Source organism: Solanum pennellii, chromosome 6 (assembly GCF_001406875.1).
Source record: "Solanum pennellii chromosome 6, SPENNV200".
Taxonomy (NCBI): domain Eukaryota; kingdom Viridiplantae; phylum Streptophyta; class Magnoliopsida; order Solanales; family Solanaceae; genus Solanum; species Solanum pennellii.
This window is the reverse complement of record NC_028642.1, coordinates 53,744,880-53,768,327: the sequence shown is the minus strand read 5'-3', so window position 1 is coordinate 53,768,327 and position 23,448 is coordinate 53,744,880. Positions and strand designations below refer to the sequence as shown.

At 31.8% G+C, this 23,448-nt stretch overlaps 3 protein-coding genes across 5 annotated transcripts in view; 2 read left to right on the top strand and 1 right to left on the bottom strand.

The window, feature by feature from the left end:
- Positions 1 to 518: 518 nt before the first annotated feature.
- Positions 519 to 9,911, bottom strand: LOC107023148. Its single transcript, XM_015223733.2, has 6 exons — positions 9,744 to 9,911; positions 7,801 to 8,872; positions 6,710 to 6,850; positions 5,438 to 6,155; positions 3,134 to 5,324; positions 519 to 1,026 (listed from the first exon to the last, which is right to left on the bottom strand). Exons 2-6 carry the CDS (start codon positions 8,762 to 8,764, stop codon positions 997 to 999), a joined length of 4,044 nt encoding a protein of 1,347 aa, XP_015079219.1. The 5' UTR covers positions 8,765 to 8,872; positions 9,744 to 9,911; the 3' UTR covers positions 519 to 996.
- Positions 9,912 to 12,056: 2,145 nt separating this feature from the next.
- LOC107022755 lies at positions 12,057 to 14,128 on the top strand. Its single transcript, XM_015223346.2, has 5 exons — positions 12,057 to 12,160; positions 12,392 to 12,743; positions 13,283 to 13,355; positions 13,457 to 13,587; positions 13,712 to 14,128. Exons 2-5 carry the CDS (start codon positions 12,579 to 12,581, stop codon positions 13,829 to 13,831), a joined length of 489 nt encoding a protein of 162 aa, XP_015078832.2. The 5' UTR covers positions 12,057 to 12,160; positions 12,392 to 12,578; the 3' UTR covers positions 13,832 to 14,128.
- A 7,103-nt stretch (positions 14,129 to 21,231) lies between these two features.
- The window catches only part of LOC107023380 (agamous-like MADS-box protein AGL8 homolog), a 7,758-nt gene continuing 5,541 nt past the window's right edge, over positions 21,232 to 23,448 (top strand). Inside the window, exon 1 of one of the 3 annotated variants that reach the window (XM_027917699.1) lies at positions 21,232 to 21,606. In XM_027917699.1, the coding sequence (XP_027773500.1) occupies positions 21,422 to 21,606 (185 nt within the window). In that variant the 5' untranslated portion in view covers positions 21,232 to 21,421. The remainder of the gene's footprint in view (positions 21,607 to 23,448) is intronic. The other 2 variants (XM_027917698.1, XM_015224062.2) reach the window with 2 other exon arrangements.

Sequence of the window (23,448 nt, the reverse complement as noted above, 5' to 3'; positions counted from 1 at the left end):
TACATTGTATAATTCAGTTACTTTTGTATAAACTCGAAATAACGAATTTATACGATTAAAAGCATGAGAAGTATAAATAATAATATAAATTATATTATACAAGTTCTGAATTATACAAACTAAAAGGTTAAGCTACATAATTAGAGCTAAAAGTCAGTTAAAATTGTAACTATGTTAACTAATTAATAGTATATATTTACCTATACGAGTAATTTTTCTTTAAAATAAATAAAGTTTCATATATAATCCTTAGGTTATTCGCTTTATAGTAGAACATGTTGGTTGAAGATCATGTCATGCAACTAAGGTAGATTATTAGAAATCAACGCTAAATATTTGATCTCATAGTTTTAATCAGCAAGAGAATTTCAAGATAAAACATAAAAAGTGAAATTATATAGGAGCCATGGCTTCCGATGATTTTCTTTGCAGTATTAAACAAAAGGTGCAAGTGTAGGTTCATGATAGCTAACCTAAGAGAACTCGAAGCATGAACAATGTTTTAAATCTGCAGTATATGGTTTTCTAATTTTTTTCACTTATGCAGTTGAAATGAGAATGTCAACACAGAAATAATACAACATGCTTGCCATTAATATGCATATACACAACACCCATTGAACAACAATACATCTATTAAGAAGAAACAATACTAAACCAAAACATTACATACATTTTGCCCTTTTAGATATGTTGTTGTGGTCTCAACACTTTGTAGATATTGGTTGTACAGTAATAACACTCCACCCCCCATTCTCTCCAAAGAGTAGTCCGAAATACCATGTTTCTCATTCAAGGAAAAATTCCAGGCATCAATGTTTTTGGGCAGTCATGCATATTAAGCTTTTGTCCAAATAAGCAGCAAAGCAATTATCACTGATTGTCGGGAACACTTCATTTCAAAGCATACGCCATTGAATGCATTCACAGTAGCATCTATAGTGACGATACACAGAAAATAACTGATGTTGCCAACTGGTGCAGCCAACGAGACAGTTATGCCTTGACATATTTATCAACATAGCCCTGGAAAATATAACTGTTAGTTCCATGGTATCAAATTTGCATAATGTCTTCTAATCAGGGCATCCTACACAACCAAGGCTTTCAGACCAAGTCTCTAGGTTATGAGAATTGTAAGCTTCAGCACATGGGGTGAATGGTGTTGGAGATGTCAGATGAAAAAGATTTGAAGTCTCAAAACAAACAAGACCCACAACTGAAGTAAGCTGCACACCTAGGGTTTTACCCGCTTATTCAACTTTTAAGAATGGGACCTCAGAATCCATTCAGAGGTAACCCCTTGAATGAAGGGTTATCATGTAGTCCCTAGATGGACGGTTCATTTTCCGTACTACTTTTTTTTTTTTTTTGAGAAGGTAACATTTGTGTTTATTGACAAGTCAGTACATGAGTTGCACTGAAACCATATTTACAGCAAACTCAAAAAGACATAACTGACTCTAATTCTAAGAAGATCCTAGGATGTCTATAATTGAGTCAATGTTCTCTCAGTATATTTGCTTACACCAGAAACAAAAAAGTCTAATGCAATTTAGTTTGATCATCTGTAGATCACAATTTTTGCTCTCAAGACATCTTGAATTATAGACAACTTACCATAGGGGTTTAGCTGCCTCATCTCTAACTAAATCCAGCATGACAAAGTTAGGAGCCATTTGTCTAGAATTTTCTTATTTTTTTAAAGCAGCATTTGCTTATACATAGGACTGATTTTTTGGAAAAAAAATATATTTTAAGATGTGTTTAAATGGTGTGTTTTGACCTGTTTTTCAAGTGAAAAATCTCTTCCACTCTCAAAATTTCAACTTCTTTTCAGGTTGAATGTCCAAACACAACTTCAATTTTCAAACACTTTCTCAACCTAACTTCAAATTAATTTATTTTTTTTCAAATATCACATTTTTTATGTCCAGGCGCCGACTTAATTAGAGTATTTTAGGAGTCATCATGTAGAAACACTGGTAGACTCTGATATAAGCTAAAGACAATATCAAGTAATCTACTTTAGGTGTCATAAAAATGAGAAAAAACAAGCTACCACCACTAGGTGCCCAAAGGAGGAAGCAAAAGAACCACTAGTTGGTCAGAGGAGTGGCTTTGGAGAAGTATGTTGATCGGAGTGATTATATAAGGATTACATTTGTTCTAATGTCTTCCACCAGTTTCACTTTAGGATGCTTTACAACCAATAATCATTCACAACAAACCCCACCACCCACCTACTTATAGATATTGCATAGTATTCTCGAAAGATCCACTCTAGCGTAAACTCAATAATCCACATCAATTATAGACAGGCAAAATGTTCAGTAGGCATAAACTTAATTCAATGCTAATAAGCAAAACCTAAACACTACCAATAGATCACATAAGACGGTTGACGTGTAACAGTATATATAAGAACCTCTTAAGAAAAGAACAAAAAAGATGTTGTTTCCTTTCCATATAGTCAAGTGACTTTTAGCTCCTCCGATAAGAATTAAATGAAGAACTTGTCGTCAAAAAGGTCATACTAGTAGGTGGCAAATGGATGGGTTGGGTCAAAGTGGATCAACCCAATAATCAGCTCATAACCCAACCCGCACGAAATCTGATAGGGTCTAAATGAGATGGATCAAGATGGGTCAATATGAGTGATATAACCTAATACACTCAATATTCCATCTTTTTTTAACACTTGCTTGAAAATAATGCAAAAGCATACACATTTTTCTAAAAAGTTATTAGCTTAAGTTCTTCCAAATGTACATTATTCCAATCTCTAAATATGACTATGTTTTGATTAGGCAAGAATGGTAAGCCTAGGGCGATAAGCATGGTTCCACGGAGTCCACAAAAAGCCTATTTGACTCACTCATTTGATGGGTAATTTTGGATTTAACCCATTCATCAAGTCCATCAACAGATCATAACCCAACCCGTTAAGCAAGTTGGATCGGGCAGGTTACCATGACTAATTTAATCAAACTAAACATGTTTACAAGACGTAAACTTAATTAAACCCTTGGCAAAATCTAAAATATCTCCAGTAGTTCTACCAATTTTAAAAAATCACCAGTAGATCACATAAAGGGTTTTGGGAAACAACATAGATAAGAAGAGGTCGTACCATGACTAATTTAGTTAATTTCCTCTGTGATGAGTCAATGTAATGGTCAATTTTTGTCTTGGACTTCGGTATTTGGTGGCTTTTCATAGCTCCAGAGACCTTGTCTACAGTTTTCTTGACTATTGTCTTAAAAACCTCCTTGCTTATGTTACCTTGGCGCCATGATGGTTTTAACATCTCCTTCACAAAATTAGCAACTGAAATCTTGAAAAGCCTCATAGATCTGGATTCCTTGCTTTTATTTTTCTCCCCTGATGGCTTCACCTGTTCAATCTCTATCTCTGCTGTAGGAACATCTTCCTCATCATTGGAATCACTTGGACTTCTGTTCTCAACAACACCCACCTCTGCCTCAGCTGTCTCGTCAAATTCATCATTTTCTGCAGATATGGTGAATGCAATAGCTCCATCTGCTTTCTGCCCCTTGGTTACTTCCATATCCAGTGGTTCATTGGATCCACTGACCCTTAACATAACGCCTGAGTCATCAGTTACTTCAAGCTTAGGACCAGGATCAGACTTCTTAAGTAAGTAATCAGTTACTTCAAGCTTAGGACCAGGATCAGACTTCTTAAGTAAGTTAGTAGATGGTTCTATGCTGTCATAAAGTGGATCATACTGGTTACCACCTGGCTGGGAGAACTTTCCTTCAGCATTATGCGCAGATGGTGGGGTAATATTTCGTGAACCAAGACTTTCTGCAGGATGGCCATCAATTGGCATATTACTCAAACTAAATGCACTGTATTTACTACTAGGGAGCATATCTCTTCCATGTATTAAAGGGTCCGAACTGAATTTCATTGTTAGTGGCTGGTCAAATGTAGTAGCATAAGGATTGAAATGACTTGAAAATCTGGATCCACCAAAATCAGGCAAGCGATGAGCTTGATTCTGGTCTAATAAATCAGATGTGTACCTTGACACAGAGGAACTTACTCCAGGCTCAACAAGATGTCGAGAAATACTAGCTGTCTGAGGACCAGAATGTGGCTGTTGCATGTAAGGATAACTCTTAGAAGATGGACCAGGATGCTCACCAAGAGCCAGAGAGTCGCCGAGGAAAGCTGGTGGTCTATTCGGTGATCCCCTAGAATAGATAGGTTGAGTCTGCACAAAAGCATGACGTTCACCGACTTGAGGAATATCAGGTGATGTGCTTGCGTAGAAGTCATTCCTTGGAACTACTAAACTTGGTTGAAAATGTACTCGAGGAACACTATGTTGTACACCAGCTGCATTCCCAGAGGAATCGTTCACAAATTGCGTGAGTGGTGCCTGTGCCTGTGCTGGACGTGGTGGAAGAGAATTCCAAGAGGAACTCAAAGGTACAGCGAATGGAGATGGTTGATGAGGAAATGGAGTTTGATATGCAGGAGAACTTCCAATATATGCAGAATTCAAAGGTGGGGGGAAGTTGTGATCTCTGGGCATCTGCTGAGCAAAAGCACTACTTGAAGCCTGTGGAAATGAAGGAAAGGGAGCTGATAAGGGTGCTTCCTGGAGTGTATCTGATGGGTGCAAATCATTAGCAGACACATATTGATGGAGCTGGACAGGTGGGACCATGAATGATGTCTGGACAGATGATAACTCCAAAACAGACGAATCACATTTCTCTTGAGGTTTCTCCTCTGCATTTAGGAGCATCTGATCAGAGACATGATCTTCAGACTGATGAATCCCCATACATCCAACCGAGGAAGGCATGGCCCCAGTAGCATCACCAGGAAGCTTCTCCACTTCAGCAATAATTACTAGACTGTCAGCAGGCCCCATTTGATTCTCTTTTCCATAGAGATCAGAAGAAGGTTCAGGCTCTTTCATATCTTTCATTTCCATATCAGGAATATCCTTGCTTTTGAATCCACCATGATTATGGACCGGTTTCTTGAGTGTAGTCACTATTTTTTTATGTGTGAGAGAATCCTTTGAATCGTGCATATCGGAATCCTTTGAAATAAGTGGAAGATATTGGTGCTGATCTTTGCTCCTGTAAGATCTTGATCTATCACTCTTATCAGGCTCAGCATGGAAATATCGACAGGATGCTCCATGGTAACACTTGCCTCGAAGAAAATTAAAACATTGTTGAGGATAACCTCTGTCCCTTCTTATTTTGTCACCACCAGAAGTTGACCCGGGTCTAGAAGGTGACTTGCTTCTACTTCTGTATCTCTTTGGAGAGATGCTGCAAAGTTTAAGCATTGACAATTTTAAGATCATCCATAACTACAATAGAAATTAAATCAACCGAAGAGATACTGGGCAGAAACATAGAAAAAGGCAAATTAAAGTGAGTACCTCCGAGATCGATCCCGCCTGTCCTTTCTCTTCCGTGGACTCTTCCTCCTCCTCCTATCATATGGAGAGCGGCTTCTTCTCCGGCTTCTTCCTCTTTTTCCATGTCTCTGCTTATACCTTCGTGAAGCATCAGAATCACTGTCACTGACCCCCTCCCTAACCAATCTACCAAACTCATCAACCTTCCGTGTAGGTGATTTGTCCTTAGCATCTTCCCTAAGCATATCAAAACTGTCATTATCATTAACGTCCAAAATATTTTCCAAACAAAGTCCTTCAGGCGCAGTATCACTCTTCAAGGATAATCTATTTCCATTACTATGATCAATGGAATCCTCAAATTTTAAAGCACCAAAAGATTTGGGGTCATCTTTGGCAACAGAATTTGAAGGTTTAACTGAAGATATTGGTGATTTTTCAGTATCAGTCTTGGGAATTATAGCAACAACTTCACTGGGTGGAGGAACTGTCAAACGGCCAAGATTTTCAAGACAATTCTCATTATCATTGTCTAAGCTGTCGTCCGAAGCATAGCCTTGAATTAGCCTAAAAGGGCTGGCAGCTTCCATGAGCTGACTGTGAACATTTTCAAGATCAACCTCCTTATCAATGGGTGATCCTCTAGGATGGCTAAATTTTTTCTCCAGGGAAGTCGATATCTGCAGATGATCATCCAAGAAGGGTTGATGAAAACTTGGAGGCGCTCGATATGGAGAATCTGCAGAGACTGAAGATGTAAGAGGATAGAAACAAAAAGGAGGCAACTTTGCGTCAAAGTCAAAATCTCTAACATATTTTTGGAGAAAGTCAATATCTTATAATCTTTTAATTAAAATTGACAAAATCTAAGAATCTATCAAGAACTATCCTCAAGCCAAGTTAGATGGGTTGGACATATGAATTCTATGTATTCATTACACTCTATTTAGGTTCATTTTAGTACATTGTTAAGAGAATTCATTATGATTAAACTATCTATAAGCTAGCATCAATCGTATGCAACCTCACCCCTTCACTTGACTTAGGACCAGCTATCAAATCAAAATGTCGTCAAAGGCAAAATTAAAAAAATAAAGCTACTAGCATAATTTATTTATCTAAACAATTAAATGTTTCAGGGGTGTCTTTATCTCATATCAGCTGAAGTTTGATTTCACATTTGTGCTAGTTTCCTAACATATTTTTGAACTATAGACATTAGAGCTATTTTAACATGAGTCACTTGCATAGAATTTTCAGTTTAATTCCTCTATTTGCAAAAGCAGTTTTCACCTCGCCTTTGTTCCTCTGACTCCGAAGGTCCACAGCCTGACGAATTTTGATGTAGTATATCTTCAGTTAAGCTACCCTGTAACTGCTTCTCAGCCCCCAAAGGATGAATTTGTAGATCTTCATCTAGCTGGGTGATATCATCTGATAGTCCAACAGAGAAGCAAGATAGCTTCAGAGTTCCAACCATACAATACAACTTTCACACTAGTCAATCAGGTTAAATGAAACTTCTAAGTAATAAAGAAATGCAAAGGATTCAGTGACCAGGTTGCAAAGGAAACAAGCATATATTGAAGTGGCAAGGGTGAAATAGAGCTTGATAAATTTCTTGACAATGCAATCAACAACTCCAAAAACGTAGTTCAATAACCTCACATTCTTTATAACTGAAATAGCAAGAAACTCACTTCTCTTTCTTTTTCTAAATACACATCAGAACCACAGTTAGGACTCCTGCTGCTGCATGTGGCGCTCTAGTAAGGAGTCCTCTTAAACTTCCATGTTTTACTTTTCCACTGTTATACTAGGCATGGGAGATGATATTGAAGACAACTAATAACAACTGATTGGTTCTCCCTGCATTTGAACCATTGCAATTGATTGGTATCCACTATCTGTCTTTCAAATATGAGCAAAGGTCCTTGTAGTTGAGGGATCTAGACTAGCACAAAAGAAAATAAGACTGAAGAAAACCTTACCCAAAAGGAAGAGTCCAAATAATAACTAGAAGCAATGATATTTTCCAAAGGAAACATACGCTAGAATCCTTGCCATAAAATGCTGACTTCTCCAAATAGTTAGTCAGTTTGTTCTCTCCTGAAATGCTATACACTTAGAAAGTTTTAATACATTTTATGTATCCCAAAAAATCTAGGACGGACCTATTCAATTTCTATATTTCAATAGCGCAAATACAATATGTGGCCACGTTTCCCTCAACGAATACTAAACAATTCACATTTGTTATTATTCTCATGATTTTTACACTGGGACAAACTACACCCATATATTGGGATACAAGTAGCATAAAATAGCACTAAGAAAAAGAAAATCAACACTTGATGCATACAAACAGGATATATTACACTAACCTTCTATCTCCATATCAGAATCAACAGCTGAATGAGACGGAGCTGGGTTTATTGAATTAATAAGTTGAACTGATGAGACTTCTCCTGGAAATGCTAATGATACAGGCTTATGAGGAGAAGATGGAAGATCCGAGTCTAAATTCTTATTTACTGGTATACCTTCGCTGTAAGCAATCCCTCCATCGAGCTCAGACGACCCCTCATCTTTAGCACTATTAGCATTTGCAGTGGTAGATATAAGAGGTGGTGAAGATGGTGGAAGAGGCGGATCCCCAGGAGGTGAAGGTGGCAAAGGTGGCCGAGGACCAGAAACTGCAGGTTGTACATGAGAATCATGGTTTCTCGAATGTGTGGTGGGGTCAAATTGGGAAGGTGTGAAAAAACCATAGTTCTGCAAATTAGGTGGTGGTGGTGGTGGTGACGGTCGAGGAAGATTATGAAGAAAAACTTGCATATTGTCTGGTGATGGCTGACGAATAGAACCTCTATAAGGCATTTGACTTAGTGGTGGAGGAGGTGGAAGAACTCTAGGAGCAGTCGGGGCTTTTGAAGGTGGAACATGATGCATACTGAAATTCCACTGGGAATGCTGCACAGGGACTTGGTGAGATTGCAGAATTGATGTGCTTACATGAACTTGTGCAGATGGAGGAGGAGGAGGAGGAGGAGGGAGTAGCGGATAAAATTGAGTAGAATCACTGCCACTTGTTGGAACTGGAAAAGGTGGACAAGGGTGACCTACACCAGGATGGGCATGCTGATATGCAGGAGGGCCATGCTGACCAACTTGGGGTGGTCCTGGTGGATGACCATGTGGAAATATAGGTGGACGTGAGGCCTGAGCAGCAGGTGGAGGAGGAGGAGGAGGAGGGGGGCCAGAGGCAGGAGACCACTGTTGCATTTGAGGCCTATGCATGTTATCATTTTGACCACTTTGAGTTGCGTAGTTACCCTGACCATACATCTCAAACAGCTAGCTACCAATAGAATTAATAAATCTGGAGTTCATGGTCCCACCGGTTCTAAGAGTTCCCACGTGCTGATCACCAACTTAAGTCATCCACAGCAGCACCTACAAACACAAAATGCAACTTTGTAACAATTCAAAGACTCAAGAAATATAATTCCAGTGGAAAAGACAAAAACACAAATTTCTCTTACCTTGCAAGCATATACAGAACTGAAGCAAAAGAAAAAAGGGAAAGAGAAGAAAGCAGAAGTCAATGCAAAAACAGAGACTATAATAAGCTAACCTCAGCATTGATACTACACTTCCAAATTAGAGGAATTGGACTTCAAAGGGATACTTCCCTCCTCCAATTTATAAAAGTCGGTAGCGATTAGCTGAACAAACTTTAGCTTATATAGGTCACGAACAAACTTTAGCTTATTTAGGTCACGACCAGCTCGTGCATTCTTCTTTTTTTCCCATTAAAGCCTATTACCACTATCTAGACTGCTTATACACTTTCAGTAACATAAAGACAAAAGAATACGTGAATGTCCACAAAGTTGGCAGCTTTCATATTTCACAAAATTACATCGAAAGGAAAAGTTTAACCTTAATCTCTAACTACAAACACCCTAAGGACACCTTTCAGCCCCCTTAAAATAACAACTCCAAAAAAATATAACACACTTAAAACACCAACTTACTTACTCGAGAACCAATCTATTCCCCGTTTTTTTTCTCCAAAGCTTCCACTAAAGCTGCCCTCAGAAGCAAGCAAGCAAGACACTTCATATTATCAAAGAAGATTCAAACTTCCCACAAAGCAAATAATAAATCAATCAACTGCATCTCAATCCCAAATTCGTAAGCTTAAAAATCCAACAAAATTCACCTTCTAGCTTTCAAGCATTTTCAAGTGACAGTAATGAATATGCCCATAAATAAAACTACAACAGTAAAGAATTTACGCACAAAACAATTAAATGCATACCAAATAGCGAAATAGCAGGTCCCGTAAAACTGATTTTGAAGATCTGAAATGAAACCTAGCAAGCTTAGCTTAGCATTCGAGAATTTTGATTGAAGTCCTCTTCTGTGTTAAAACCCTAGACAGAGAAAAACTCAGAGAGGGGAGAGAGATCAGTGAAAAACAAAAATAGAAAACAAAATAATAAAAAGCACTATTTTTTTTCAATTAACCACTTTTAATTCATTTATAATACAAGCTCAATACATATTACAAAGAATAATTTATTATTCACATGTAATACAAGTTTTAATAATGCATGATATATTTATCAAACATTTTAATACAATTATATACAATATGATAAATTTTTTACCAAACAAATATAATATATTTCAAAAGCAATTATAATTCAAATATATTGGATACATAATTCACTTTTAATACATATTACAAATTTATGACAATCTTGCTACAAATGATAATAAATAAAAAATATCAATAAAATCAATATTATTTTTTAAAATGTATTAATTTATATAATTTTTTCAAAAAAAATTACGGCAATTCCGTAAAATTAACGGTCATGGAAAACCATCGGGTGATTGGATTATGGGCTTGGGCCTAAACGAATATTATGTAATTATATCTTGAAATATTTATCAAATATAGCTAATTTTTATATTTTATAGCAGCAAATATTCTCTAAATGAGTCATTATTTATGGCTATGCACTGAACAAATTACTCCACATTTACGTTTTTAAATAATAAACAACAAAAATTTTTGTTAATCTATGTACTCCTCCTACCATATAAACCAATCACATGTATAATTTTAACTCACAATATCTTTCTCATAAGGCGTCGTATATATATTTTTTTTCTTTCTAACACCTATTTATAATATATACTGACACACAAATATTTATATTACAAAATAGTTATGTTGAAGTGATAGATTTATAACTCACAAAATTCGCATTGTCAAAAGAAATTATAATGGTTGAAAGAACAATTGTATCTCTTAAAGTGTACGATATAGAATTATCTTTCTTGTCAAGATAGAATATATATTCAGTATTCATTTCATTATATAGAAGTAATACCTCAAATATATATAACCGAAAAGGTAAAATTAATTTCATATTAATGGCGAAAATAAAGTTAAATTATAAATCAAAGCTAAAAAGTATTTTTGAGCTTTTTCCAAATATTTTTATAGTCAACCCCTTCTTGTTGACTACAACCTTTTACCACTAACATGGCCTTAAAAACATTTCTACTTCCCAATAGATTTGTTATTTTATTTTGTAGACCCACTTGTATTCAATAGTTAACTGACTCTGAAATTACTTCCCAAGCACTATTATTTCAAAATACTTTTTTTTTCAGTTTTTCTTACACTCATCTTAATTAAATCCTTAACAGCTTCATTGTAGAAAAAAAAAATTACTACCCTAAGAAATAACATAAATAAAAACATGATAAATAAGAGGCAGGTGATCATAAATAATGTGGTCTACTAGCTTATAAAGAAATCTTGACGGATAATAAAATCTTTTCGTCCCAGAGAAGGTGATATTTTGGTTCTAAACGATCTTGATGTTAATTGGTCGATAGTAATTTTAATAACAAAAATTAAATTATTTAGAGCTTTCGAGTTTTAACTATATTTTATTATTTGAAGTGTTGAGTTTGTATTAGCAGTAGTCTGATCAGTAGTTGTAGTACTAGACTTTCTAGGAATATCAACACAATGAAATTTACTTAGAAAATACATCTAAAAAATGAAACTTGATTACTCTTCCCAACAATTTTGAATGAAAAGTTTTTATTTTTTATTTTTGAATTCAACATTTTTATGAACAAAGAATACGTGATTAAATGAATCAAACAGTATATATCTTTTTTTTTAGAGAATAGAATAGTTCGAGTGGTATAAACACAAAAGATTTAGTGAACTATACCTAATTATTTAAACATTAGAATTGCATATAGAGTTGGCAAACTCAGTCCATTATATGTTATGATATTTTAATTTTTGTTCAAAATTGAGAGAAAAGATAAGTTCAGAAGTCCCTAAGGGGTCGTTTGGTAGAGTGTATTAGGAAAAATAATACATGTATTAGGTGTGTGTATTAGTAATACATTGTTTGTTACATTTTTTTTGGTCATGTATAACTAATGCAATCATTAGTTATACACAATATTGTGTATTAAGTTGTGTATTACTAATACGGATAAATTTTTGGTATTAGTAATACATAGCATTTTTACACTTGCATTAGATTATGCAATTACAAAAATACCCTCAAAGCCCTTTAAAAAAATATTTTCCATAGTACTTGTTTCATCTTCTCTGTACTTTGTCAATGAAAATTCAAGAGTAGGTTTTTCTTCCTTTTGCTCAATCAAACATTGTTTGCTCATCTTCATAAGGTTAGTACTCTTATCTTTCATTAAAATCTGTATTTTTCAACATCTTTTTCTTCATTTTTATTTTCTCTCTTTGCTCATAGTTTTGAGCTTTAGTAGGGGCGATCCAAGCTTTAACATTCCAGAATAATCTGAATTATCATTTTTTTTGAATCTGTATCAGTTTTTTTTTATTGATTTAATCATTTTTGTTGTTGGATTTTGATTAATTTAATTTAATTTTTGTTGATAAAGGTCAGCTGATGTTGGTGAATTTGTGCTGTTTTTCTGCGATCTCGATTGGTGAAGTTGAGAAAATTTGGAACATTGGTGAATGGGTAGGGAATTTGTGTGAAGTTTTGTAGAGGTTTTTGGGTGTGTGAAAAGTGAAAAATCTTTGAATTTTTGGTTTTTTTTTGGTTGGATTGGAGTATTTATTTGAATGATTTCTGGTTGGAGTAGAGATGGAAGGAAGGGGATAGGTTTAGGGTTTGATGGTGGAGTAGAAATGGAGGAAACTGAGCTTGAAGAAGGAGAGGCTTACAGTTATGATAATTATAAGAAGAATGATTCAACCATTAACCCTGATGTTTCTCTATCTTACCTTGTGAGTTTTCTTATTTATTTATTTATTTTCTGTTTAGTTGTGTTGATTATCACTGTTATGGATTTACAATTGAGATTGAACCATTTTTCTTTTAAGTTCAATTGCAATTGGTTCATTTTGTCTATTTTTTTATTTTCTAGTTTGCTAGTATGTAGCTAATGTTGTTTGATCAATCTATGTATTGTTTGTTGTGTATGTCTCTGTTTGCTCGATATAATTGACTGTATAAAACCAAATCTTAATAAGAGGCCTTATCATGTCGAGAGAAACTTGATAACGAGAAACCCTGCATTTTCTCATTCTATAAAACCAAATCTTAATAAGAGGCCTTATCAAGTATACTGTGATGTTAGAGAAACCCTGCGTTTTCTCATTCTATTTTTTGCTTATAACTTCTCTATCTAGAGTTGGTTTAGGGGCTAGTTAGTGAGTCGGTGTAAGTATTCTGGCAGGTGTTGTGTATTAGTGATAACTGCATTACGACCTCTCATAGCTACTCTCTTCCAGTTTCTCATATATCTATCTCTTACTCTGTCAAGGATGAGAAACTTTACAATGTTTTGGGACATTTTCAAAGCGATTTTGAAGGTGAAGTTTCAGCTGAGAATCTGGGTATGTAATACTGGAAATAGGGTATTCCCAGAAGCACAAGTTTAACAGTGACAAGGCTTATGCCATGAGCTGATGATTGTTGACTTTGCATATATTGACAGGGTCGAGATTTGGCGGGTATGGTTCATTTTTACCTACTTATCAGATTTCTCCTTCTTGGTCTCATCCGAGGACTCCACAAGAGGCCAACAAAAATAGCAGACAAGTATCACCAAACAATCTGCTCCCTGAGGTACGCAAACTTTGAATGACTCCTTATGATTTCTTTTATGATAGTTTACTGCAGCAAAGAAGTAATATGATTTTACATTGATATTCTACTTTTACCTAGCAATATGCATCTTCCAATTATACAGGGTGGTCGACAAACCACGTTAGGATCTTCAAGCACTTCTCTGTCAGGAAGGTTTGCAGCATCTTCTGCCCGTTCAGCAGCAGTATCTGCACTTATCCCCCCTCTCAGACGAGTTGATTAGCTCGTACGTGTGTCTTAAGATTATGTGTTCTGCGAAAATACAGCTTCTTGGATGAAAACTAAGGATCCCTACCTTTGCATATGAATAAGTTGAACTTTTGGACTTATGGTGGCAAAATTGTGAAGATGTTTGACATCTTCTTCTTCTTTTTCTTTTTTAATCTTATTTCAATGTAGTAACAACTTTTTAATTTTATATTTGAAAAAGAAGAAGAATAGGAAGAAATAATGTTTTAGCAAAGAAATCTTTTTTTGATGTTTTAGCAAAGAACCTTGTTGCAAAGAAAGTATATAAAGAAATAAAGTGTAAAGGGTATTTTTGTAAACATATACTTTTTAAATAGAAATTATGCAAGATTTGTTTTTTCTAATACATCAAACCAAACAGTATATAAGAAATAATGCAGACATAACTAATGCAAGTATTACTAATGCAAGCACTAGTAATGCAAGTATTACTAATACACCCTATTTTGCATTGTTATTATATACTCTACCAAACGACCCCTTACATAACACATATATCATATTTGTGTTTAAGTAAAAACAACTTAGTCATTCTAAATAAGTCATCAATAGCTGTTACGAAAAAAAATCATTCTTATAGACCTTTGTATATCAAGATGCAAGAGCTCAAAATAGCTAGTAGCTTTTTATGCAGCTACTAAAAAAAAGGGCACTTTTATTACATTGCCCTTAATACCTATGCTTCAATATCATGTTCCATGGGAAGAACATTTGTTTTTCATTTCCTTAGAAAAAGTCAATTCCCAAGCAACTAATTTTATGATTTTTTTTTATCTTACCATGCTATTTATCTTAATGAATACTCGGACCTTATTTGGTTAGGAATATAAACATAAAGGAGTAGCCTAAGAGGCATAAATTGTGAATTTTAACGTCGCTCATTCATTCTACTCTGTGAAATAACAATTTTACAATGATAGTTTGATATTGCGCTTTATCAAGCCTTCAACAACCACCCTATTCATATCCAATCTATTAAATCTAGAAGGCATAGTTACAATATATACCACTCGATTGTTTAGTTTACCAAACATGACCTAAGTAAATTATATATACAATCGATTATATATAATGTGTATATATTATGTATACATATGTATATTATTTTAAAAGAAAAATCACATTAATATTGTCTTCACAATCCTAAATTACAATACCTAAATCTACTATTAATCAATTATTAAATATAATTTTTAATTACAATACATAACAATCTGATTTTGTTTATTTTTTGGGTTTTGGTGCTAATCTTTTAAAAGTGAAAATTTGTTACCTGATTAATAGGATTCTAAGCACTAAGCACATTCCTAATTAGATATATTAACTATTGATAGTAGTTACAAGATATAAGTAACTAGGTATAAGAATTAGATCTTGTGGATCTCCTAAAAGTTAGCTAGGGGCATTTTATGTGAATATTGAATCATAGAGTATATAACAAGGCATTTAATCTAATGTAATAAACTTCATGGTATATATTTGGAGTTTGGACACATAATTAGAAAGAGAAAGAGAGACACATGCATTTAGTAGGAATAATAATAACAATTATTATCTTATCCTAACTGTCAATTCATAATTAGGTAGGCCATATAAGGTTTAGTTAATTTTTTTATTTTTTATTTTACTTTTAACTTCTTTTGGTGTCTTGATCAAATAAATGAATGTTGTATATATTTTCCAAAAGAGAACACATATATCTATTTGAGTGCCTTTATCAAAACAAATAATTAAGGTGAAAGTATATGTTTCCTAGTTTGAACTTATAAGGCCCCACTAAGGTAATATATATAGAGAGAGGGGTAGAGAATTAATCTAATTAGAATATCACAAATGAATGCAAAAATCAATATCATGATTGACTTTAGTTGGATATATGAGAACGTAAAATAATGTAACGTTCTGAAGAAGAAAACCTTATAGCACTTTGAGGTAATGAAGTTGTTATATTGCATAGACGTCTTTCAATTTTATTCGATAAATATAGAATATTTAATCGCCAAAAGTCTAATAAAGTAGGTAGTATATGTGTTTATCATTAAGTAAGATTACTAGTAATTACTGTTATGAATCTATCGGAATTTACTTACGACACGTTGATTATCAAAAAGTTATCTATTGCAATACTTTGATTTAATATCAATTGAATCCATCCTTCAATTGCACTAAAATGAAAGAATCCAATTTATCAAGTTTTTGATAAATAAAGCAAGAAAGTGAAAGGTACTACAAATACAAGTCAGTTCCATGTTTAGACAAGCTTAAATGCCTCATATTCTTACTTCATTTGACCAAACAATTAGTCAAAAGTAGAAAAGAGACAAAAAGACAAAAAAAAACATTAAAAAAAATTAGTACCCCCTTTTAGCATTACAACTACCAAAGTTTTGGCTTAAATAATAATAATTTCATGGACCACAGAGACCACAACAATACTTGTGCCCTTTTTACTTTTATGGAGTAAAAAAGTTTAATATATGTCCACAAAAAGGAATTTTAATTACTAACCAGCCCACACCAATCTATTGGCAATTACCCTTTATGTTCTATCTTTTTACTTTCTTCTTTTGAATTTACTATGGCCAGTTGGACGCTCTTTGTCAAAAATACTAGTATATATATAAACATTTTTATAAGGTATATATGTTAAAAATATTTATATATTCTCTACATTTCATTTTATGGGCACTATTTTCTTTTTTATCAGTCCCAAAAAGAATGTCAAATTTTCTTATATGGTAAGTATTTAAAGGTACAATTCATTTTTTATCTTTGTTGATCCCACTTAATTACGAAGAGAGAGAAAAGTGAGTTTACTTTTTTGAAGGGCAATTTGATAATCATTTCAAAGTCTTCATTATTTCTTAAATACCGTACCGAATCACATATTGTCACATAAAATAAAACGGATGAAGTATATATTAAATTTTGAACACTGTTAATAAAATTTCTCATTCACTATTTTTTACTGTGTTGTACAGTAAAATTCTTCCTATTTTGCTCTTTTCCATATTGATCTGTGCGTTTATTCATGTATCATGTGCCTCTACTGTTTTGAGTGTTCGTATAGTACGAAAGATAAGAGATAATTAATTTTAAAATAAGATTATTTTAAAATAAAATTATTAAATAATTTATTTCGAGATTAATTATTTCAATCACACATATCAAAAAATGAGATGACAATCCTAAAATAAAATTTCAGATAACTTTTATACTACTCAATTAAATGAGCCTTTAATGTATGTTAGAACTTAAAAAAACTCAATTTTTATAGTTTAAAGTTTAAACCACTTACATTTGTCTCTAATTTTAAGTTATATGATGCAAAAAGATTGATTGGCCTTTTATAAATTTATTTTCTAATTTTATGTCTTTTATTAGTAGACTAGAAATATTTTATTTAAAGATCCGAAAATAACACAACAAAAAATAAAATGATGGGATTTGGACAAAGGGGCTGATTTCGTGCTAGAGATTCCATCTGCAGCAGACAATATATTTCTGTTGTCTTGTACGCTTTAGCACAACAAATTAAGCAATTGTTTCGTCCAAACATTTTGTAAATTTATCTTCAAATATTTTTTTTGATAAAAAAAACTTATTTAATTTTAAAATTTTGATTTTCAAATTCTCAAAATTAGCTTAGACCAATTTTGAATTCTTGGGGCTGTCACTCACAATTTTTTATTTTTAAGCAAAATACATATCAAATTACGATTTTAAAGAGCTCAAATTTCAACATAATATTCACACTAAAACACTTTAACTTGCATTTCTTTCTTAGTATTGATATGATTTAATATTCGTCATATTTTTGTCATAAATATGGGTCAAGTCAAAGAAATATTCTCTCTCTATATATTTACTTAGATTAATCGTTGCTATATGTGAATTTATTCATATTTTTATTTTGTTATCTGCAAGTATAATTTGTCTTTTCAGGTTTAATGGGTTCTCAAAATCTCATTTTTATTTTTTTGTTGCAACACTAACATACTAATTAGAGTACCAAACTAAAAAGACCTTTGACAAAAACTAGATCTATTAATGTATGTAAGCATATTAAAAGTTATCATTACCTATATTATATGTCTCGGTTATATTTGAAAGAAATTAGTATATTAATATAAAGTTTTTTTTTCTATAAAAGAATTTGTTAACGATAAATAGTCCTAATTTTACATGTTTAAATGTAACGGTAAAAATCATTGGGGGTGGCTCAAACAGTTTAATTTGGGGCTTATAATGAAGATCTTAAGTTCGAATCACCTTGACAGTGATATAAAGGAGCTACCTTCTAGGTCGAGCTCATCACACATAACTTTTGTATGATTCACCTCTCTAGACTGATTTGTGATAAGCTAACGTACATGAACAATATTCATTCTGTACGCACCTAAAAAATAATGATTACATATTCCCTTTGTCATAATTTTTTTAAATATAAAATAAATTGCTCGAATCAAAAATATTTAAATACTACTACGTAATAATATGTAAGCGAGAATCTACCAGAGTGACTGAATTGATAAGCAAGTTATCCCATAAGAGAAATAAAAAATTCAATCTCCCTAATTGACTCTTTCTCAACTGAACTGTATTTACCTAGCTAGTTATAAATTTACTATATATATATATATATACATATATATATAAATTTATCCAATGCACATTTAAAAAAGGTCAAAGTCATATGCGGCCACTTAAACTTGTCCCGATTATTCATTTAGACACCTCAACTAGACGTACTACCTATCGAACACTTCCATCATTCTGAATTTGAACCATTTGAACATTTTTTTGAAAATAAACAAAAAATAGAGAATGTGTGAAATACACTCGCGCTGACATGTCAATTTGACCAATTAAATAATGACATGTGTTATTTTTTAATCCAAAAAATTATTTAAACATTATATTATAAAGTAAAAAAAAATAAAATATTTTAAAGTAAAAAAAATGAAAAAAAAAAAGAAGTAAAACTTAAACGCCCACTTCCCTGCCTTCAACCGGAATCCAAAACATACATTTCCCTCTAATTCCATTAATGGCGACCCTCCCCTCCCTGTAGAGTTCCATCTTTAACCCGATAATTTTTTTTTTCATCAGCTTTTTTATTAATTATAACTTTTTACTTCATCTCGTTTTTTAGGTAGAGAAAGATGGGGAAAAAAATCTCTCCGAAAAATTTATAAATGAAACAAAATGCTAAGAATTTTGAAACCATTAGAATGGTGGGGGAAGAAGATAACCACTGATGCTAAGAATTTTGAAATCATTAAAATGGTGGGGAAAGAAGACAACCACGGGTGCATGGGTATGGGGGGTGGGGTGGGGTTGATAGAAATAGGGAAGAAAAAGACAATTGTTCTTCTTTTTTGTTAATTTTTTTTTAAAATTAACTTAGGGGTATAAATTAAGAAAAAAAAAGAAAAATATTATTTTTAATAAATTAATGCGCTCAAGGAAAGTGAATTACACGTTTTTTGCCATGTCAACATTTTGTGTGAATGATTTTTAAACAAATAAAGTGTTCAATTGATACAAGAATAAATTAACGTGTCTAAATAAATTATCCGGATAAATTTGAGTGGCCGGAGATGACTTAGGCCTTTAAAAAATAACAATTACTATGGGATGAAAAGTGAAAAATTAAAAAAGGAAAAGGAAAGGGATAAGAGAGTCAATATCCAGTTGGACCACACAATTTGCTCAATAAATTAACCAATAGTATTAGCCGTACATTAATTCTTGTCCATACAAACGACTGCTATCCACCCAGCCAATGAATTGGTTAACTTTACGCTTTGATTTTTGCGAATTAAATTTATATTGTGTTTGATTGATATATTATCAATTAAATATAATATTTTTTATTTTTAAATATTTATTTAATTTATAAATAACATATTTATTTAAAAAGAATAATTGATTTAGTGATTTATCGTTTTATTTTTATCAATTATGAATTGGATGAATTAAAAATTTAAAATTTTCACAAATAATTAGAGACAATTTTAAAATGAAATATGAACAAATAATTAAGAACAGAGTGAAATATAAATTTATTTAAAATTTAATATTGAAATATTCCTCCAAATATTGCCTACCAAACATCCCCCCTCGAGTCATAAAGATAATTTTGTACCATCGTATCAAAGAAATTATAAACAACTATATACCCATAATGCTTGATTTTGTTATTTATTCAACAGAAGCACCAACAATAACCTACTACTACAATAAATTAAACCATTGAAACTTATATACAGCTGATAAAAATTATAAGAAAATGAAATACCTAAATATAAGATATACCCTACAATCTATTATAAATCTTTATCCCAGTTTATGAATAATCATGTCCGAATAAAAATAACATACTTCCTTATTAATTTTTTTTTGTTTTATTTTAAAAAACATAATTAATAGCAATACAAAATTTTATAAACTGTTATAGAAATTAAGTTTTAAATATACAATCATACAAATTAAACAGAATGGAATCATAAATTAAACTATACCAATTATATAAAAACATTAGTCTTAAGTTATATATGCCACTAAGCAAAGTTTTTATCAAGACTAGGTACCACGCTAACACCGTCCTCCAAATTACTATACTGTCTACCCCTCCGAGCATACTATGGCGCTAGTAAAAGATGATCAGAAGAGAGTAATATCTACTAGGCTAGTTTTAAGAACACTTCGTAATAAATTAGCACGTTTTGATAATGTAGCTGTAATAGCTAACTATGAAAAATATGTGGAAGCCAATAGGTCTCAAAGCCATGTAATTCCCTAACTATAATATATATAATCTTATCATCCAAAAAAAGAAAATCGTGCTATATAAGGCCTCATTTTGAGTGAAGCATTCCCTATTAATATTTTTTATTATACCAACTTCATTTACTACATCATATTTTTTAGCAGTATTAACAAATAATCTACTCCCTCAAAGTTCAATATTAATTTATCATCATACTAAAAGTAATACGTGTGGAATTAGCAAAATCATCTTTTTATTTATAATTTTTTTTTTCAATATACATATAAAAAAGAAAATAATCAATTAATATTAAACGAAGAAAGTATTTTATTTAAAAGACACAGTGATTGTGAGTGTATAATAATATTTATCAAATTTTAATTCGTGACGAAACTACTATTTTCACGGAAATTTCAAAAAGATGGTGGGCGTTACTCCATTGTTTCGCATCACCTGGCTACAAGATGCGCACGGCTATTGTCTACTGTACCAAAAAAAAAAACTTGTGGGTTTTATTGAGACACATAACAAATAATCCATCTTCTTTGTCCAATCAAAAATCGACAACACATTTGACGAAACCGCTCTGGTTTTTCAAATACCACTATATTCTCTCTCTTCCACATCTGGGATATTTTGCCCAACAAAAGTTATTTCAGATACCAAACAGAGAAACACTACTCCACACCCTTCTTTTTTTTTCTTCCCTCTGTCTCCATTTGATATGATATATATATTACAACAACAATTATTCATAGAATCGAAAAATTATTAAAATTATCCTAAAAAATGGGAAGAGGAAGAGTCCAGTTGAAGCGAATAGAAAACAAAATTAACCGTCAAGTTACCTTCTCGAAACGTCGATCTGGTTTGCTGAAGAAAGCCCATGAGATCTCTGTGCTTTGTGATGCTGAGGTTGGTTTGATTGTTTTTTCCACTAAAGGAAAACTCTTTGAATATGCCAATGATTCCTGGTACGTACTCCTTCGTCTTTAATTCTATTGAGCCGTCCCTGATTCTCTTATTCCGCTCATATATCTCTTTTTAAATTTAATTAAATATGCTCTTATACTCTTGATCTTCAATTAGAGATTGGAATTTTTTTTTCTATTCATTTTGACTTTTTGATATCTTTTTGTTGGTGATATTTTATGTGTTAAATATATATATAGGGACCTACTGTTTTTTTTTTGTTCTTATGTGGGTATTTATATGTAAAATAATATTATTAGTTTAACTAAACTGCATGCAGAAACCACTTAAATGAATAATTTTTTACAACATAATTATAAACTCGACAGATCCAGTTGTTTTTTTTTCTTTATATAGTCTAAATAATCTCTTAATAAACAGATCCATGATTATTTCGTGTTTAATAGGTAGAAAATCACGTGGTTGTTAAAGTATATAAAAAAATTTATATATGCTCTTTTTTCTTTTTAGTTTTAATTTTAATTTATTTTTATTCTTTTCTTAATATATATAATATGTAAATATGTAGGATCTAGCTTATGACGTGATGATTCTGTTAAAAGGGTGTTATATTTTTTTTTAACAAAAAGTTATTAAAAAATATATGTACAGTTTTTCTTTTAATAATTCTATGTATAAGCACAATAGTAAAAGTATATTTCAAAAGATGTGTGTGTTCCATGCAAGTGCAAACTGAGGTCTGCAGTAGAACAGCTTTAAAGAGGCAAAAATAACTATTCAACTAGCATTTAAAGCGGATATAGTCCTCGTTAAAAAAAGTAAAATAATTATACATATATATACACTGTTTAGTAAGTACACTTTTTTTAATTAACAGAATTATATTTATTGAATGGAAAAAAGAACAATCTAAAATTGATATGTTAATTTCAAAATAACCACATAATTGAGGAAAATAAAAGAAAATTCAATCTCTTTTCTACTCGGTCATAAAAAGAGTTTTGGATTGAATTTGAATAAAAAAAGGAATATGTATAAAAAATTTTAAAGTCACCTGATATTTTTGAATTCAAAAAGTTTAACTTTAGATTTTTTAAAAAAATTTGGTTAACGAAAAGGGTAAATATGCACCATATATTTATTAAAACCAAGGTATATATCATTTGTTAAACGTCTAGTGTATATATGTATCACTTTTTAATAATGGATATATTCTCTTGAAATCGCAAAGTTGAAAGGTATATATTTATCCTTTTTCCCTAAATTTATTGAAGTATATTGCTCGATTCGTTTATTTTTTTCAGTTCATTAAACTAAATATAAATATCTATTTTTTCTTGTTCAGTTTTAAAAACGAGAATTCATATTACATTAAGATGCATTAAAAGAGAAAATGCATGTATTCATTTTGTATATAACTAATACTTTGTTTGATATATTTTTTTCAATCTATATATAATTAATGACACTCTATATTTTAGGTATTAAACAATGTAAATCATTATATTAACAATGTAAGGGGTATTAAAACATGTATTAGCATGATTAAAGTCATAATTACCCGTCAAAACCTTTTCCAAATCTTTTTCTTGATATTGGTGGAGAGTATTTTAGTAAACCAATTCCTTTTCAAAAAATAATTATGCAACGTACGTTATTATTAATATACCAATTTAAATACTGCATAATAAATAATATCATCATAACTAAAATCAATATTACTTATACATAACGTTTAACACTATTCTTATTCTCCTTATTAAACAATAGCTAAAGTCATTTTCAATGCATTAAATTTATTATATTTATAGCTTATTACTATTTTTTAAAATTTTTTCTTATATATATATATATATATATATATATATATATATATATATATA

Excerpts from the sequence above, each read along its gene's own strand:
- LOC107022755 (XM_015223346.2), top strand. The coding sequence starts at position 12,579 with ATGATTTCTGGTTGGAGTAGAGATGGAAGGAAGGGGATAGGTTTAGGG. Across the intron at positions 13,356-13,456 it reads AGTTTCAGCTGAGAATCTGG|GGTCGAGATTTGGCGGGTAT; the intron begins GTATGTAATACT and ends ATATATTGACAG. Across the intron at positions 13,588-13,711 it reads CAAACAATCTGCTCCCTGAG|GGTGGTCGACAAACCACGTT; the intron begins GTACGCAAACTT and ends CCAATTATACAG.
- LOC107023148 (XM_015223733.2), bottom strand. The coding sequence starts at position 8,764 with ATGTATGGTCAGGGTAACTACGCAACTCAAAGTGGTCAAAATGATAAC. Across the intron at positions 6,851-7,800 it reads TTCTGATATGGAGATAGAAG|ATGATATCACCCAGCTAGAT; the intron begins GTTAGTGTAATA and ends TTGGACTATCAG. Across the intron at positions 6,156-6,709 it reads GTCAGAGGAACAAAGGCGAG|ATTCTCCATATCGAGCGCCT; the intron begins GTGAAAACTGCT and ends CAGTCTCTGCAG.